At 40.9% G+C, this 18536-nt stretch overlaps 2 protein-coding genes across 7 annotated transcripts in view; one reads left to right on the top strand and one right to left on the bottom strand.

The window, feature by feature from the left end:
• The window catches only part of dnm1a (dynamin 1a), a 49943-nt gene extending 49240 nt beyond the window's left edge, over positions 1–703 (top strand). For both annotated transcript variants that reach the window (XM_044011827.1, XM_044011828.1), the window contains one exon: positions 232–703. Coding sequence is in view for 1 of the 2 variants with exons in the window: in XM_044011828.1 (XP_043867763.1) it covers positions 232–250 (19 nt within the window). In the remaining variant the exon portion in view is untranslated. The remainder of the gene's footprint in view (positions 1–231) is intronic.
• A 2035-nt stretch (positions 704–2738) lies between these two features.
• Positions 2739–18166, bottom strand: golga2 (golgin A2). 5 transcript variants are annotated; one of them, XM_044011818.1, is made up of 28 exons: positions 18084–18166; positions 16488–16643; positions 14916–14984; positions 14007–14138; positions 13620–13666; positions 13280–13343; positions 12781–12840; positions 11935–12015; positions 11408–11446; positions 11220–11282; positions 10974–11067; positions 10753–10859; positions 10538–10596; positions 10205–10346; positions 9999–10088; positions 9744–9851; positions 9550–9637; positions 9031–9173; positions 8709–8927; positions 8451–8564; positions 8117–8341; positions 7915–8017; positions 7399–7490; positions 7036–7282; positions 6791–6952; positions 6559–6665; positions 6082–6268; positions 2739–5725 (listed from the first exon to the last, which is right to left on the bottom strand). In XM_044011818.1, exons 1-28 carry the CDS (start codon positions 18129–18131, stop codon positions 5457–5459), a joined length of 3315 nt encoding a protein of 1104 aa, XP_043867753.1. In that variant the 5' UTR covers positions 18132–18166; the 3' UTR covers positions 2739–5456. The 5 variants fall into 5 exon arrangements, with proteins under 5 accessions (XP_043867753.1, XP_043867754.1, XP_043867756.1 ...); XM_044011819.1 differs by having other exon boundaries at positions 6791–6949; XM_044011821.1 differs by lacking the exon at positions 11935–12015.
• Positions 18167–18536: the final 370 nt, after the last annotated feature.

Here is an 18536-nt window from a genome sequence, read left to right as displayed (position 1 = left end):
ACCTTCTTTCTCTGCTCTTCAGAAAAACTGTTTCTCGGTTACCTCATAGAGGCAGAATCTAAATAGAAAGTGCAATATAATACAGTTAGGACTTTGCTTTACCTGAGAGGAAGGGAATCTATGGGCTGGGTTTTTATTTGACTCCCTGACCTAGATCGTCATGGAAATGATGTTCTAAGTTGGATAATCTCCTGTTTCTTTTTTTCCTTCCTTTCTTTCTTTTTCTCTCAGTGGTCACGGGGGTGAGTGAGAGCATGAAAGCAGCCACAGTCTATGCATAAAACTATCCAACGCTCCTTCTGTTTCACCCTTTTCTTTTGCCGTGTGCCAGCCTGTGAGTTGAACCCTCCTTTCACACCCGTGTTTTTTTTTTTGTTTGTTTGTTTTCTACCACTGAACTCTGCGGTCAGTGTGACGTGTCGTACTTTTCCCACGTGACTTTTTTTTTTTGGACAACAAACGAACCCCGTCTGTACCTCAACTGATGTCACTACCAAAACCCGAGATACTTCAGTGATGCCCTTGTTCTACTTATAATTTACCAGTAAATAGTTTATTAATGAACCTATCTTAATTGCAATTATTCTGTATATGTGTAGTGTATCTAATGAGACTTGTATTTCTTCTGTCTCGAGAATTTAGTCTGCAAAATATGGGATTGCTGAATATTTAAGTTATTATGAATAAATGAGTATCTGTATCAGGAAATATTTAAAAAAAAAAGAAAGAAATGTATGATACATTGATGTGTACAGGTGCCTGCAGGTTATTTGATACTTGTGGCCGAGAGGTTTTTCTTTGTTTGTTTTTCTTTGTCTCTCCCCTTCTTACTATGTGTGTGTGTGTAGAGGAGCAGGTGGGTGTGTGTGAGTGTGTGGAGTTCCTGCAGCAGCAGCCAACTCCTGCGTCCTGTTCAAACTGATGTGACTAAGAAAATAAAAGGACGGCTGTACTCGGCAGGACTGCTGTGCTTAAGTGTCAACACATTAAAACCTCAGTTTACTGAAAAGAGCTTCATCTGTCGTTTGTCCCACAACTGAAAAAAATGCAAACTGACATTGTCTTAAATTCAGTTACAGATTCCTTCAGGGATTACTGACAAATTTTGCATCAAACGTATGAAAAGGAAGTTACTTATTTGTCTCACAGACAAATATGATAAAAGTATGCGACCAGAAAATGACTTTGGTATAATATTACTTGATTACTAATTGATTACTTAAGTAAAAGTCTTAAAGTATATGACATGTACTGTAATTTAGTATCAAAAGTCATTTTCTGATATAAAATATTCTTTAGTTTCATAAGTAAAAGTATTAAAATTGAGCAAGGTTTTGGGTTAAAATGTGCAAAATGTCAGGTGAAAAACCTTTAAAACACACATAAACATCACTTTTAGTCCATGTACACTAAACATTGCCAATTACCAAAAAAATGCATCACACACATACTTTCAAAGCATTCAAAATGTAAAGAAATTATGTTTTTAAGGAAAGCCAACAATTTAAACAAACACAAATGTTTTGGGGCAAGTCTTTGTATGGTTAACTCAAATAGCTTTAAAATGTATCACATTTAAATGAACAAACATAACTTCCAACATGTGCAACTTAATCAGCTCCTTAACACAAGATGACATACTAGCACATGAACAAAACCCATCTGAAAACAGGCAAAAGCTCACCAGCTGCTTCTTCCTTGTTTGAACGAGCCTTATTTTGCCCATAGTGGTTCTGGATCCTCAGTCATTTGAAACTGTTTGCTCCCACAGTCTGCACTGCAGTGAACCTGTGAGTGTGTGTGTGTGTGTGTGTGTGTGGCTCCAGCTGATTAGCTGATCACCCTCAGCTGGTGCACTCAGGCTACAAGGGGTGTGGCCCACAGTTCACCTCAACAATAGCTCAGTGGTAGGGGGAGTTGTCTTTCAACTGGAAGGCTGTGGGTTCACGTACATGTGCCCTTGAGCAAGACACTTAACCCCATGTTAAAGCGTGTGAATGGCTGAATGGCAATGCTCTAGTGTAAAGCAGCTCATCAAGACTAGAAAATCGCTATATAAATACAGACCATTACCAACTCTTCCTCTGATTTTATTTGGTAGTAACAAAGATAATTAGAGGAAATGTATTGGAGTAGAAGCTGCTAGAAATACAAATATAAACAAATACAAATTCAAAAAGTGTATTTTGTACAGTAACAAAGTATTTGTACTTCCTTACATTACAACACTGAAAATGAGTGTACAATGAGTCAATTCTAGTCCCTCAGTTAAAACTGGTAATGTGACATAAATGGTGAAGTCAATAAGGTGAAAGGAATACTTCACTGATTTGCATTTAGCTTTGTATTACTAGAATAGGGGTAGTATTTTTGAAAAATGGTGCTTCCCAACCTCAATTTCTTCCGAGTTGAGAAATATCTTCATTCTTTTCTTAGTTACGTGCCCACCAGTGATACTTGGTCCTGTTGGCATAACTGTTAGCCAAGATGGCAGACACTGTTTACGTTCTGGGAATTTCAATAATGAAATTATTAGTTAGTGGAAGTTCAATATTAATGTAAATTAATAAAAACAGGTATATATTGACAGTGCTGGATCATAACTGCCTAGATGTTGTAGAAGTTTCTGTTATCAGTTATGTTGGAGCTATTGCTGTTATTGGTACAAATACATATCTGCCGTTTACTTAAGAGTTTCGAGTATTCATAAAAACAACAAAGAAATTCAGGAGGTTGTGTTTGAGTTGCTCAATCAGTTTTATTCTGGAGAAAGGGAGAAATAATTACTCAAGGAAACAATCAGAAAGCTTCCATGTGAAGCAGCCCTCAGTCAAATCAGTCCTCTGAACAATCCTTCATTTTCACCCAACAGTCGTTTTTTTTGTTTTTACATTAAAAGCGATTAGTTCAGACACTAACTTACTTCAAATAAATATATTTGCTTTTCTATTCGATCTTTGTATTAAATCAATCACAGCCAGTCAGGAACCACCTACACCCCATCTATCAACACACGCACACACTCAACACGCGATCCACGCTGCCAGCAACCACCCCCTCCAAACACACGTACGCACTCACATCAGGCATAATGAATATACAATATGTTACACAGTTACAGTATGTACACTGCCTCTTTTACAGTAAAGACAATAAATGCTTCCCCCATTGCTATTTCTTTCACGCAGAACATATTTAACAGTGAATTAGAAAGAGTGGGAAGTCGTTTCATTCAAAGTCTTTTTCATCGCTTATTTTACAAGCCCCGAAAACACCACTACAAGGATTTTATTGTATAGTATATATATTTATATGTACCTCATGGTCTTACCACTCCCAAAGCAAACAGAAAAAAAACAACAAAACTTATTTGTGGCATGTTTCAATGGAAACCAAAAAAGTGACTGAATGCTAATAAGCAATACATTTTAAAAATAAAATTAGTGGAAGTAAATGTATTCCGAAACCACACGTCCTTACTGAAGTGCTGTGGTTCAAGTACAAATGGCCCGACATAACACCACGATCCACACTGCTGCTTTTCGTCCCGTCATAAATATCAAGTGTGCAAACAGATGACTTCATAAAACATGGAATTATCCTCAAAGTAAACTCAGACAAACTGACTCGGGAAGTGAAGCAGGGTGTGATTTTTACTCCCATAAAACTTACTTAGTTACTTAGACTTCATAGCCAACATTTGATGTAAAAATGGAGGAAATGAGCAAAGACAAAAGATCTTGGGTTATTTCAGTAGTTGTAAAAGGAGAGAGTTGAACACAATGCCTATCATTTTTTCCGATAAAAAAGAAAGATTTCTCTTTCATTTAATGTTTGAAGGAGATTTTACTCAAGCGTTGATGGACAATGTGGGAATAACAATTTTTAAGAACTTGAGTCCTATGATTTTGGAAATACTGTTGTCGATTCTCTCAAGTTCTGATTGGTCCCACACTTCTTTGGGAATGACACTATGACCTCTTGAATTATCAGTGTCAATGTTATTCGCCTTCACACATGTACACACACACACACCATGGCCTCTCTCACACACGCATGCATGCGCACTCGATTAAATTAACTTGCTTCAAGTGGAACCCTCAGCAGTAGAGCGAGGCATCATAGGATTCCAGTTTCACTCAATGGGAGAAACAGAGATGACTGAGAAGCGCTGTACAGATTTAGTGCAATCATACTTAGTATTATAAATGGAAGGAAATCTACACAAAAGGTACAATAGATGCTGTGAAGCGCACACACACAGTCCAGTTGTAAAGGATATGCATAAATTCTTCTTTGAGGTGTTAAAAGTGTGAGACAAAATGTAACAGAAAAAACAAGCTCTCAATGACAGCGTTCAGAAACTCAAGCCTCGTTCAGACCTGGCATGAACATCCGTCCTCAGTGATCCGATCCCATGGATCTTGGATCTTAATACCAGGTCTGAACGTGGTCCTATAAGACCCCCATGAGCCGGAAAAGGAAAAGGAGGGAGGTTGAAAAAATAAAAAATAAAGTAAATGATGTAATGTGTGATAGAAGTGTGACGCAAATTTGTAATAGCACAAAGTGCTGAATGAACGAGCCACATTGTGCCTACAACTTTAGCAGCATACTTCCTGTAACTCTTTCAAATACTGAACCTCATCACCTGGAAACACTGATGGAAAACGCTGAAGAAACAACTTGGAGAAACAGGAACTAAGGTTTTTCTTCATGGGGTCTTTGAATTGTGTGTCCTCTCACAAGACGTCTCACATCATGACGACACACACTTTTACCACAAAAATAAAGACAGCCTCAATCTGAAAAACTTGCCTCTATCTCCCTCAATCTGTTCATCTCTCGACTTTGAAACAGTGACTACTACAGTTTTATGTGCACTATGTTCCTTTATTGACTCCACTAAGATCTCACTATATCACCTTGCTGCTTCTTTCTCCTCCGTTCTCTGAACGCTATAAAATCTCACAGATAAATATTTGGGTTATTACATTCACATGTGATGCACTGTGTGTTTTTGGCATGTGTACAGTGAATTGTGTAAAAAAACTGAAATTTGCAGTAAGAGACACAATTCGCACACAAACAGGCTGTGAGTTTCTGACAGCTCTTTAAGTACTGTATCAGCAAGGGGACAGAATACGGAGCCCCTTTATTGCACTTATGTGTAAGATGGGAGACTGAATGGGAATAAAAATGTGGTCAGGTGAGTAATCAGATTATGTCTATGAATACTGATTATCACCTCTCTCTAGGAAGGGCATCATGGAGAAAATACTCTTTTACTTTCCACCCATGCACACGTTTGTGACGACACACAGAACAAAGAAGGGGGCATTTTAATGTAACTGGGTCAAAGACATTTTTCCATCTGTGACTGGTTTTGTAAGGTGTCCAACACATGTCACACACACACACTTTGCCTCTCACACACCACCACCACCACCACCCCCTCACACTACCAGGATCTTAACTTCATCCTGCTCATCAGGCCGGTAAAAGAAGGGGATGCAGGGGTTCTCTCCGAGGAAGGGGGCTGATCTTAGCAACCCCTGTGGGTTCTGGATCTCCTGCAGCAGCTGCATGATCTGCTGGGCTGTGCCGTCCTCTTTGGGCACCAGGGGGTTGGAGTCGGTCTGGACTGATCCCATCAAATGTGCCTGGGACGACGAGGCCTCCAGGCCTGTGGAAGGCTCCGACAGAGGAATGACCTCCATGGCTTCTGCAGCCGACAAACAGAAGAGGTAAAAGTGGTGTTTTTATAGAAAGGAAATGATCATGTCAGTATCAATGTCACTGTAACTCATATGTACAACTCTAGAACAGTTTCCGACTGCACATCAGATCCTGAGCATGAATAGATGAAAAAGAAAAAAGATGGAACACTTTCAGTTGTGGATTGAGAAGATGAATTTAACCCCTGTAATAAAATGAAAAGTGTTCTGTTGCATAAGTTTGTAACCTTGTTATGGTGAGCTAGGTCCCCTTTGAAAAAAGACATCTTGAATCTTGAGGGATCTCGAGAATAGATTAAGGATAAACAAAACAAATAATAGGATGTATGATTGCTGTGCTTACCCTCTCCACTGACAGCGTTCAGCTCCATGCCTGTATAAGCTTGGTGCTCGAGATGCGTGTGATCATCCACAAGAGGAACCAGGTCAGGGTTCACGGTGCCGGCGACAGCTCCAGCGTAACGACTGTACCAACCATTCCTCTCAGCCACCAGCCTCATCACCAAATCCTGAAGTTCTGCCAGCTTTGCCTGGTGCACAGAAGAGACACAACAGGATGATCAGTTTGTGGGAGAACACGAAGCTCTTGTACCTTCGGTAACAATGTGAAAAATCTACTATCGATTTAAGAAATGTTGCTTAGTGCATTAAAGATTTGTAAAACCTCATTGAGCTCTTGCTCCAATTACCTAAAAAACACCACATTTAATTTAATAACATCCATTGTGAAGTTCAAGTGCCGAAGTGTCTATTTATTATGATTTGGGGGAAAAATAAAAGACAAGCCTACACCTGTGATGCTCCACAGTGGTCACAGTACCTTCATCTCCTCCTTGTCCTGAGCCAGCATGCTGATGTACTGCTCCTTCTCCTGGTGTTTCTGCTTCATGATGGCTCGCTGATTCTGGTACAGTGCAATGTACTCTCCTGGAATGAAGGAGAAAACATCGCGGTATCACAAAGTTATATATTGATGGAGAATGCCTGTAACTCACTGTGTGGCACGTAAATTCACATACAAAGCTTATCCTAGACTAGCAATTCACTCTCACCTATTGTGTCGGTCTCTCCGGACAGCTGGATGCAGCGGTGCTCCAGCTCCTCCACCCTCTCCTTCAGATCGGCCTTCTCCTGCATGAGGGAGGTGAAACGGTGCTGAAGCTTCTCCATGGCAGCTTGCAGGGCCTGATGAACTTCCACAGGCACTCCTCCTTCTAAGCCAAAGAGTATGCATTACAATCACATCCTGCGTCCTACACACATGAACTCTTGAACCTCAACTCTTGCTACACTTCACCTGAATGCTCATGACCATGTTCACAGTGACTATGTTGGCCCTGAGAGTGATCATGCTCGTGTTGATGGTCGTGATCGTGTTCATGTTGATGGTCGTGATCGTGGCTATGGTATTGGTGTTCATGGCTGAGGGCCACGGTGGCCTGGTGCCGGGCCGCCATGTGGAGCCTGTGCTCCTCTTCGAGTAGCCTTCTGGCCTCGTCCCTCTCTGCCTCCAAATGAGCCAGAGCTCCGTGGATAAAGTCCTCCTGCAGGAGGACGGGACATCTGTTTATTCACTGAGTTTCACATATATACCAATGATTTAAATGGCTCATTCATACCATACAAAGTAAAGGCTCTGAACAGCCAACACCCTCCTCACCATCTCTTTCTGGCTTTCAAAATCTTCAGGTATAACTATGGAGGGCGACTTCTTTGGGCTCTCTTCCAGCGACTGGCTTTCCACTCCATCTCCTAAATGACATTATGAGTTAGACTTTTACAATTATCATTTCCAATTACTTAAATGTGTGCTTCCAACCTTTAGCAATAATTGGTCACAACCAGTGAGGGTTTAGAGCAGGTATTACTCTCCTTGCCTGCAACTGCAGCTTTACCATCAACTAATATTGTCCTGCCACAGTTGTATGTACACTTCTAATGATATATGTTCACTAAATTGAACTGCTGGTGCTACATATCTGCCAGTGTATGATGTCCCCTTGTTTCTTGAGAAACAAGTTACAGTTTCTATTTACTAGACTATTGTTTAATTTCTCTCAAAATAAATATGAAATAACAAGTGACTGAATTCCAAATGATAGCCACAAAAACAAATATAAAGCATGGTACTCGTCAGTGACAATAAATTAAAAAGAAGGGGTAAAGCAAACCCTACCCTGGTCTCTTGATGACGATGATGCGAGAGCTGAGCTGTTGAGAAGTTCCCTCACCTCAGCCTTCAGCTGCTCATTGTCTCTTATTAACTTCTCCAAACGGTCCTGTAGGGGGAGACAGGGAGTCAGTGACAGAAGGTCTCATTGTGTCACAGACTCATATAAAAACATTTGAAGGTAAGGTCTTATTTCTGAGTCACACACCTGCGTTTGCTTGAGCTGACCATGGCTGATCTCCAGCTGTGTACGACCGTGGCTTTCGTCATGCTGCAGCCGGTCCATGAGCTGACACTGCTGCAGATACTGCTGGTGGAGCTGCTCTCTCTCCGAGACCAGGGCCTGGTAGGCGGCATAGTACTGCTGCAGGTGAGCCACAACCTGGTCCCTCTGTGCCATCACACCCTGACTCTCCTGACCTTTCAATTCCAGCTGGAGGCGGGAGAATGATGGTGTGTAAAGCATTTGTTTATCTCTTTCTGTGGAAGCCACAATCATATATAGTCAAATCTGCACAAGTGGTGTATGCGAGTGACCATACCTGCTCCTTAACATTGTGCAGTTCCTCTTGCAGTTCACCCATTCTGCGAGCCAGCTCCTTTTTCACGTGTTGCTCTGACTGGATGGCGGTGGTCAGCTCCATGTTCTCATTAGTCTGTACAAATGAAACGGAAACAGACAACTTTAGCTTAAGGCAGAGAGGAAACTCCAATCAGGAAGTACAGCAATTTCAAAAGAAGTCAGATAAATTATAATAGTTTGTTTTTCCTTCTTCTTCTTTTTTTTTTTTCAGCCTTACCAGTTGGACAAAACCATTCTGCAGTTCAGCCAGCTGATCCTTCAGTGTGCGGTTTTGGGTGAGAGCGCGGCTAATAGTGGCCTTGTCTGACTGAACATCCTCCAACATGCGCCGGCGATCCGCTGCCTCCTCGGTTTGGCTCTCCACCTGCCGCTCCATTTCCCCGAGGCGCGTCTCCTGCTCTGCACAGAGGCGGCTCAGCTGCTCGTTGTCTCTCAGCTGGGGCAAAAATGACAAAGGTGAAGTGGTACAACTGATCATCTTTGAAACGTTCAGCAAACCAGCGTGTCGCTCACATAAAATAACACGAGGTAATAGCTACCTGTGCTTGATACTGTGCAGCAAGAGCTTCTTTCTCTTGCTGGAGTCTGTTGAGGTTCTCCTCTAGCGCTATCTCATTCTCTGACGGCCCCGAGGGCTGAGCCTCTGCATTATCCTGAGGATCTTTCTCCTGGGACAATAATGCTGGAGGAAAAGAAGGAGCGGGGTGTTCTCAAGTTTGCCACAGTGAAATACACTACACTGTGGTGGCTGTGCCATCTGCATGTGCACAGCAATTACACGTTATCTTAAAAGAAAAAAGGTAAGTATAATCTAGCAAAAGAGGAGAACTGATAGAACACATAGCCAAACATCACATCACTTAAAGACTCCTAATGAATAAGTCTATTCTAATTTTTTTTGCCATCTGCCATGCTTGATCTAAGAACCTCATGAATTAGGTATATACTGCTCAAAGATCTGTGGAGATCCATTAATCATTTTGTCAGGTAATCATGTCAGGCTTTTAAAGTAGGAAAAGAGGTGAGAATAGAGAAGAAGCAGGTGATTTGAGCAATACCTGCATTATTTTTCAGCTCCGTGATGCTGGCCTCCAGCTCCTGGACTCGACTGATGTTTCTGTCCCTCTCCTCCGCAACCAACGACACCTGTGACATGAGACAGACATCAAACAACCACAACAACAACCAAGAACACTCTTTATTTCCTTAGCTACAGTAAAAAGAACTGTGCTGATGTTGGTGAATGGTTAACCTGTGTTAACAGCTGTTCTGTTTTATCCTTCCACACACGGCCCTCCTGCTGGATCTGCTCTGCGTAGCAGTCCCTCTCCGTTTTCAGCTGGGAAAAAGACTCCATCAGCTACAAAATCACAAAGTAAAGGAAACGTTAGTAACTTAGTAACATTAGTTTTACAAGACCTGGTGATAATTAGAGGTAAAAAGAGGACATACAGTTAAGTGGAAAGGTATGTGGAGAAGGGTAAAATATAGGTTCCTGCAAACAAACCTGATGATTGTGTGTCTCCAGTTGCTGTTTCTCTTCCACTAGTAACTGGACCTGCTGGTTGACACTGCTAGGATCCGACTGATTGGAGCACTGGAGATGGAGAAAATGAAGGACACGCAAGGTGAACGTGAAGAAAATGCCACATCAAAAAGAAACACGAGTTTAAGTGAATGTTCGGTGCAAAATGACGAGCTTGTGTTGCGTACCTGTTGCAACATAAGGTCAGCCATCTCGAGTCTTTTGCGCAGATCTTCCACCTCCAGCCTCATTGCTCCATTCTCCCGCGTCATCAGTTTCAACTGCTCGGACAACTCTGAGCTCTGCTGCTTCGACTCATCACTCACATTGCTGCCAACATAAACACAAGATGCAGATTGGTCATCATTTCTAACAGACCACATTCTAAAAGTACTCGGGAGATTGTGACCGTGCCATGTGTTGCTTTATGTTCAATTTAATGAGCATTTCTACTTCTTAGCAAATCTTCTGTGGGAATCATATTGAGACACACTTGTGTGTGGTAGGATAAAGTGACTTACTTTACTCGAAACACCTCTAGCCTCAGGGCGTCTCTCTCTTTTTCAAGCTCCTTGTTGTGCTGAAGATTAAAAAATAAACATATTAAAGACAACCAACAGCAGCATAACAAAAACATCTCAGAATATATTTGTTTTTTACAGAAACAAAGGACGTAGATGACACCTTTTAACTGCATATGCTTTACTAATTTCAGTATAATGACTCGACTACCAACCTTTTCAAAATGTTTCTGCTGTGATGAAACAGAAGAGAGAGTACGCTCCAGCTCGGACACTCTCTGCTTTGCTGACTGTAGGCGGCTGTTTAGCTCCTCTGCATCAGCTATGCATACGCAGAAACACACAAACAGGGCCAGACAAACTGTTAATTACCTTTGCTTTGGGGGTACATGTTCATTTAATAAGGTTACTGTATGCACCACAAAAACAAACAGACCAGCTTTTTGTCGCGCAGCCTGTTGTGTGTATTGTAGTGCAGTTTGTAGCTCTGATTTCTCCGATACCAGTATACCAATCGTCTGGATGTGAACCTACGAAGAGGACAGGCAAACCGAATGAGTCTAATGTCCTACATGGATTAAAAAGTTTGAATAAATCTTTGTCTCGAGGTGTAATCAGAGGAGGGAGGGAGGGAGTGTTGGGGTGAGGAGGATGTGCGCTCTATCTGGGCTTCAGAAGTTACCTGTAATTGTTCCCGCATGGCTCCCTGCTCTTTTGAAAATCTCTGCTCAAATTCTTTTCTCTCCTGAAGGAAGGGGAAAAAAAGATTACGAATGGCGAAGCAGGAAGTAAAGAGTTCAGTGGACTGGAAAACATCATGACAGGAATGAACAGACAGATAAGCGAGACAGAGGGAGAAAAAAATGTTACCTTCTGTAGCTGGTCTGTGAGCTCCTGCGATTGCTGTGCCTGCCAGATCAACAGGATATTATTTTCAGTTAGGGAAAGAACAACACGTCTTTTTAAAGAGCATTGTAACACAATACTGTAAAACAGAACAAACATTGTGGCATAAAAAAAACCCTAATCTGTATTGCAGAGAGGATAGAGAAGAGGGATTGAAATAGTGAGCCTTGTGTGTTGAATATTTATGATTCCGATATGTTTTTCATATGCATAAAAATGTATTGTTGTTAAAATTTGAAATTGTAACAAATGTCTTGATTAGGCACCTCTAACAAGATTAACAGTAGCTCCGCTGTAATAACAAATACATTTTTATGAACCAGAGAGAAAGATAAATAAATAACATGAATGACAACATGTAGTGTGTGGTTAATAAAGGTGACGTGTAAGATGCAAACAGAACATGCTCTGACATGGTAATATACTGCAGTCATGCAGTAAGAGATCACACAGAGGTATGCAGAAAAAGACACACACACACAGCCGCTTACCAGCTGGTCTAGCTGGGTATTGAGCTGAGAGTTTGTTACGGTGGTGGACTCCAGGGCAGCTGCCAGTTCCTGGTTACGACTCTATCACGTGCACACATGCATCCGGGATAGAAAAAATAGAAAGAAAAAGAAAACAAGAGAGGGATAAAGTGTGGTGGCAAAAGTCAAACTAAGAACACATGACAGGAGGAAGAAAATAAAATAAAATGTGAAAGACTGACATGGAGCCTAACAACAGCACCTTTACACGTGAAACACAAATGTTTTACAATAATGAGATGGGACAATACTTGATGGTTGTTAAACCAGTTGAAAACTCCTCAAAACCTTCATAAACACATACTTGTGATATTTGCATAATGTGGAGAGGATCTACATGAGCTCAGTCAAACGCTGAACTTCTGCATTCAACTCAATGGACCACACTATGAGGCATTCCACACAGAGTAGTTGTTAAAATAATATTATATGGTGTAAAAGGGGCAAACAGAAGGTTCTAGCCCATACCATAAAGACAACTTCACTAGTAACTGTATAAGGGAAAACACAATAATACATTACTCATGAAATTAAGTGTATAGGGTAGACTATGACATGGATAAAAGAACATCATGTTGATGGTGAGCTGAGCTTCACTATATACTGAGATATATACTGTGATAAAAAAATCATCCATTTATTTAAAGATAACATGAAGCCATACAAGACAGCAGAGAATTATGCATTATGTAACTAGTCCTGTATATTCCACAGCATGCAGGGTCTACTGTGTGGGGCAACCAACCTCCTAGTTTGTTTTTCAAATTTCAAAACAGGTCATTAATACGCAGACAATTGTGATCTTACCTCCAGCTCTCTTTCACTGAGGGCAGGTGCTCCGTCTCCGTTCACATACGCAGCAGATGACTGAAACGACACAGGCCATCACATTAATTCAGACTCTAAAAGTTACCTTAAATGCATTACCTAGTAGTTTTACTGTTGTGTATAAGTGTAGGCATTCATATAGAAAATAATGTATGTGGCTAAAAGACAAAGGTGAAGCATAGTGGGGAGGTTAGGCAGAATGCTTCTTATTCGTCATATTAGTAATTTAGGTAAAAAGTCACTGATAAATACTGTGTCTCAGTACATTTTGCTTTTGACAAAACCAAACTAGGTTCAGAGGAAATACTGATTCAAATTTAGGATGTCAATGTGCTTGGGGCAATTGGGAACATCTTGAAGTTTTCAAAAAGCTTTCAGTGTGTCCCAGCAATTAACTGATGCAACACCCCCTTGTTTAAGGTTTGCAACGGCTGTGGCGTGTTATCATTAAAAACCCACCACTGTATGAGAATCGTACCTCAGAGACCAGCCCGTTGAGTTGCTGTGAGAGCTGCCGCAGGCTCTCGGTGGAAGACAGTGGTCTGCAGGATAACAGACATTGAGGCACACACACAGACAAACAGACATTATTATGATTGCAAATAATGTGCAAAAAATATAAATGAAAAAATGAAAACCCACTTATAGGACTTAATTGAAAGGGGTTATTATTTCAGGGACACAGGCGAATCAAAGGTGTGGAAGAGCAAAAACATGGCATAAAAACATAAGCTCAACACACATGCATACATATGTCTCTGTGTTACGTTTGATTAGATGCAAGGGACTAAGTGGCAACTGGGTGTCAGGTAACTCGCCTATTTTCCTCTGTGAAACTTTCATTGCCATTGGTATCAGGGTAGTCCTGCAGAGAGAGAGAGAGAGAGAGAGAGAGAGAGAGATCAAACAGACTAGCATCAGAGACATAAGGGTAAGAAGACCCAAAAGAGAAGAAAGGCGATCAAGACGCATGCATCTGTGAGATTAAACAACATGTTAACCACAAAAAGTGGATGTGGTGGAATGGTTGATTTTATTATTTTGTTTTATCACATACATATTTTCATAAAAATCCATCAACTAGCAACAAATTCATGAGTCACAATGCTAAGGCTGATCACTGTAGACATGCAGGAATGAGAATAACAAAAACAAGATGAGATAGAGAGGAAGAAAAGGATCGAGACAAAATGACAGAGACACACCTGCACGTCAGTGTTATGACTGGCAGACTCAGTGATATTAGTAGTGTTAGGCACAGCGGGGTTAGACACGGGTGAGCTGTCCTCTAACAGCTGAGGAACTGAAGATCCCACAGGCTCCACGTCAGCAAAAGTCTGAGGCGACACATACACAAAACACTCAAACACTAGTTTCATGGCAGGAAAATTAGCGGTTGATCATTAATATAAGGAAACAGCAAGACTGCACGGATGCTGCAAACTTTGTATGTACATGCATGAAAACAGGTTGAAATGATAAGGTCAGTCTTGATGTTTACACAGAAATACAAATGATGATTGATGGGGGGAGAGGACATAGAAGTACATATAAATGGTTGCCATTTATTTATTTTGATTAAAACATTGCTACAGAAAGGTAGAAATGAGACCAAACTGTGTGAATATAACAAATCTTTCTCCAGCAGCTTACTATGATTTGATGTAAGCATGATATTTACGTGTAAAACAACACCTTTATGACTTGATAGAAACATGGCAAAGAAAAAAACGACGATGAAAAGTATTCAAAGTTAAAAATGAACTACAAATATTTCTTGTTTTTCCAGATGCATGTTTGCATGATGCACACAGGTGCAGATAACACATGCCAAGACTAATATACTGTTCTTTAACTATTTATGCACTCTTGACATGGATTTAAAAGGCAAAGATCCATTATACAAGAAATTCCAGTCAAATTTTATCCACCCTGTGCTTTCTGGTCTACGTTACATTCAGAATAATTGCACTTGACATCAAAGGGAGGTAACAACAGGGAAGAGAGGCAATGAGAGTCATAGCAAAAGGGTGCAGAAAGAAAAAAACAGGCAGGGGAAAGGACAGAAAGAAAGGAAAGAGAAGGAAAGAGAGAGAGAAAACACAGAGGCTCACCTGACTGTTTCCATAAGAAGGTAGGGCAACTCCATTGCTTTGACTAATTGCTTTCAGAATAGTGTCAAACTACAGGAAAGAAGAAGGAAACAAAGACGGAGAGTGAAAGATTTGTAAAGGAGGAGAGAATGGTGTGGAAAGTGATAGTGATATAGACACACAGGCACAGAAATGTTGTTGCTAAAGAAATCTTAGATGGGGAAGGAGGGTTCAGAAAAGAGGAGGGCGGGTGAAGAGGACAAACTCAGACTTACATGGGCAGTGCTAGAGGTCAGTAAGTATTGACTGCATGTTATAGACCCCTATCTGAAGTAGAATTTCTCACATAAAATTAAATTACATTGAAAGCAGTGGCACAAAACATAATTATTTCAATTCCTTACACATTTGATCATATCTTCCTTTGTTATTAGATGCAATAATTACTGGTAATCAGAAACACAGGTAGAATAAATCTATAGCATTCCTTCCATTAAATGCTAAAGAATCAAAGTGCAGTTCAAAACCAGGCAATACAAAGAACTAAAAAACAAACATAAACAAACTCTTGTTGATTACTGCCAACTCAGTCTCAACATGGTCATGTCCAGTGTCACAGTGTTTGATGGCTGCCAGTCTTGGAACAACAAAGGACAGAAACAAGTCTTGGCAGCAGTGAGCTCTGAAACAGTGGTGAGCCCAGATTCCAATTAGGATAAGAGACATTCTGACTGACATGGTCTGCGAAACAGCGACTGACCCACATGTCTGCCCCCTGTGTCTGAAAGCTATGTGCTAGAGTCACATGCCTAATGTGACTCAGGCAGAACTTATCAAAAATCTAACAAGCCCAAACACTGGCCCTGTTACTACATGTCAAAACAGACAAGTCAAAATTATAATTATGACACATCAGTTATCAATTCTATCATCCTTCCACATTCGACCCCCAGTGAATTAAATTAAAAAGAAATTAAAACCAACATCTTATCATTCATAGTGTCAAAGATCTTCAGCTCATCTTTGCAGCACAAATGTGACACATTTGAACTGGTTTACTTTTAACTTGTGCTAAATAATATTGGCATGCTGGAAATGTCTGTGGTAGTTGGAGACAAACTAATAAACATTATTGTCAACGTATGACTTGTCCAGAAAAAAACACTGTAAATGTAAATGCAGTTTCTGTGTTGTTGGCAGTGTTTTCTTTTTTAAAGCCGAGAGGAAAGCATTTGCTTGACAGTAATCCAGTCACATTAGCTCATCCTAAGCAAAATGTTTTGTGATCACTGGCCAAGCAAGCCATTGCAAATCATTTGATTTCAAGTAAAACGAACAATGTAGCACATAATCTACCAAAATGGATCCCTTTTATCAGATCTTCTCTATTTGCATATATATGTGCATGTGCTCAGTTCCGGACTTTTTATCACAGCGGTTTTTACAATCCTGAAAAACACTTTTACATGGTTACACTATGGTTTGACCAATCACACATACATCAACTGTCAAGTGCAAAGCATAAAGACATATTTGACAAAGAAGAACTAAGCGACAAGCATACCTATAAAGAAAAGATTAGACATTACTTACATTAATTGGAGAGTTTCTATCTGTTGAAGGTGCATCGTATTGGCCCTGACCCTTCACCTTCCTCTTCTTCTTGGATGATGCTCCGCCACCACCACCTCCTCCACCTTTCTCTACTCCCACACTAACAGGGGAGCTCTTCTGCTGAAATTCCTTCAGCTGAGCAGCACATTAGAGGAGAAAACAATAGCTATATTAACAGGAATGCATGAAGTATTTCTTGACAAAAAAAACCTACCTGATATACACACACTACACAATTTTATTTCATCATTCTGCACTGATCCAGCAGTGGCTGTAATCTTACAGGTATGTGCCTTTTCAGAGTATTTCTGATCTACTGGAATTTTTACACACAACTATCTCTAAGGTTAAGTGTAATTATGAGTAGTAACCCACTATAAGTGAAGGTCTTGTCAAGCTAAATTAATGAAAAATGTATTTGATCCGAGACGGAGATGAATAATAAATACATCAGACAGCTTCAGTTTCAATGGAAGACTGGGCCACATTTTCAACTAATTATTTACCCTTACGTGGACCTGTTTATACAGTGGGTTAGTTCTTAACCAAACAAAATGTTGGTCTGTTGTGGCAAAGAAACATCATCTATTTGTAGATGGCTCATGTGACAGATGAAGCATACTTAAACAAGCCTGGGTGGGTTTGGCTATGGGGCCTGTGTGGCAGCTGTCGTGTAGGACCAGAGAGAATCACAGGAGAGTGAACTACGGGAGCCTCTGCAACACTGAGATTGAATCGCAGCGACATGACAAGTATTAAAACACCGCGTCGACTCAGTTGGAACCATTGCAGGGGAGCAAATACAATGCTGACAAGTCATTTTCTCGCAGCTAACAATTCACAGTTGCTAAGGCCATGTTTCTGGTCACCCACACATTACAACTAGCTAACGCTAAAGCACACAGCGGGACAGGGACGGGGTGTCAGCTGTCAAAACAAGTCCCCGTCATTCTATCCAGCTAACTGAGCTAAAATGCTAACACAGTATTTGCTTTACTCTATGATTTCAATTGATTCGCCGTTTTCTCAGACAACAGAGACATAACGTGATACAACAGAATGCTACCCGTCTGCTCAACTAATGTGACAACATTTACGTTCATATTAATTACCAAGTGATAATTAGCCGAGTTGCTAAATGCTAACATTAACCTGCCTTCATTAGCACGTTAAGATCAGCTAATGCCTGCATTTGAACGTTAGCTAAATAAGACACGTGAACGCAATGGGTAAATGGAGATCGGTGAATGAAAATCAATGACTGGTGAGGCGGTGGCGGGGGGTGTAAATAAATTAAGTACTAAAAACAGCCTCCATAATACCGAGAAAGTTAATGCTATCAGTAAAGGCCCCAAAGAAACAGTGGTCTTTCCTGCTCCGTGAAGCCTCCCGGGGAATAGTTTAGGAGGGACAAGCGGAAGCGCAGAGGTCGGGCGACGTGTAATGACAACACCCCTACTACGTAAATACATTTGAAACAGAACAAGGAAAAACACCAGCGACATAATCGCGCAAACCAAAACAGAATCAGTAATCGCAGAAATAATAAAATAGGTCAGTAGAAATGAACGGTACCTTTTTCTTAGCTGCAGCCAGTTTAATTTGCCTGCTCTGGTCGGCCATCCTGCTGCTCTGCTCCACGGACCGAACCACGTCATCAATTTGGTGCCTGGTGGTGTCTACGCATGTAGGGGGCGCAGTCCAGGCTGTGATTCGACATCTACGGCTATGATCCTCATAAAAGTTCGTCTGTCCAGCCTCTACAACACACACACCCATGACCAGTTAATGGCCAACCCTAACCTTAATCCACCACACAAATTTTAGTCCTAAATTTAACCAGTTTCTTTCTCATTGAGACCAAAACTGGTCCCAATGATGACTAATGGTCCTGACAAGGTCAGTGTTTATACCAGACATGGTCCTAGAGAGGTAACAAATACAAGTGCACACAAACACTTGAGAGTTGGGGCCAACATATTTTAACAGTTAAGTAGATTTATTCATGTAGAGCATATTGTTAAAGCA

Source organism: Solea senegalensis, linkage group LG21 (assembly GCF_019176455.1).
Source record: "Solea senegalensis isolate Sse05_10M linkage group LG21, IFAPA_SoseM_1, whole genome shotgun sequence".
NCBI classification, from domain to species: domain Eukaryota; kingdom Metazoa; phylum Chordata; class Actinopteri; order Pleuronectiformes; family Soleidae; genus Solea; species Solea senegalensis.
The sequence above is the reverse complement of the archived record's forward strand: the minus strand, read 5'-3'. Positions and strand labels throughout refer to the sequence as shown.

What these genes read in the sequence shown, in the direction of transcription:
- golga2 (XM_044011818.1), bottom strand. Translation starts at nt 18,131, where the DNA reads ATGGCCGACCAGAGCAGGCAAATTAAACTGGCTGCAGCTAAGAAAAAG. An exon ending in AGCAGAAACATTTTGAAAAG is followed by an intron (nt 10,597 to 10,752) that starts GTTGGTAGTCGA and finishes TTTAATCTTCAG; the next exon opens with CACAACAAGGAGCTTGAAAA. An exon ending in CTGACCTTATGTTGCAACAG is followed by an intron (nt 10,089 to 10,204) that starts GTACGCAACACA and finishes CTCCATCTCCAG; the next exon opens with TGCTCCAATCAGTCGGATCC.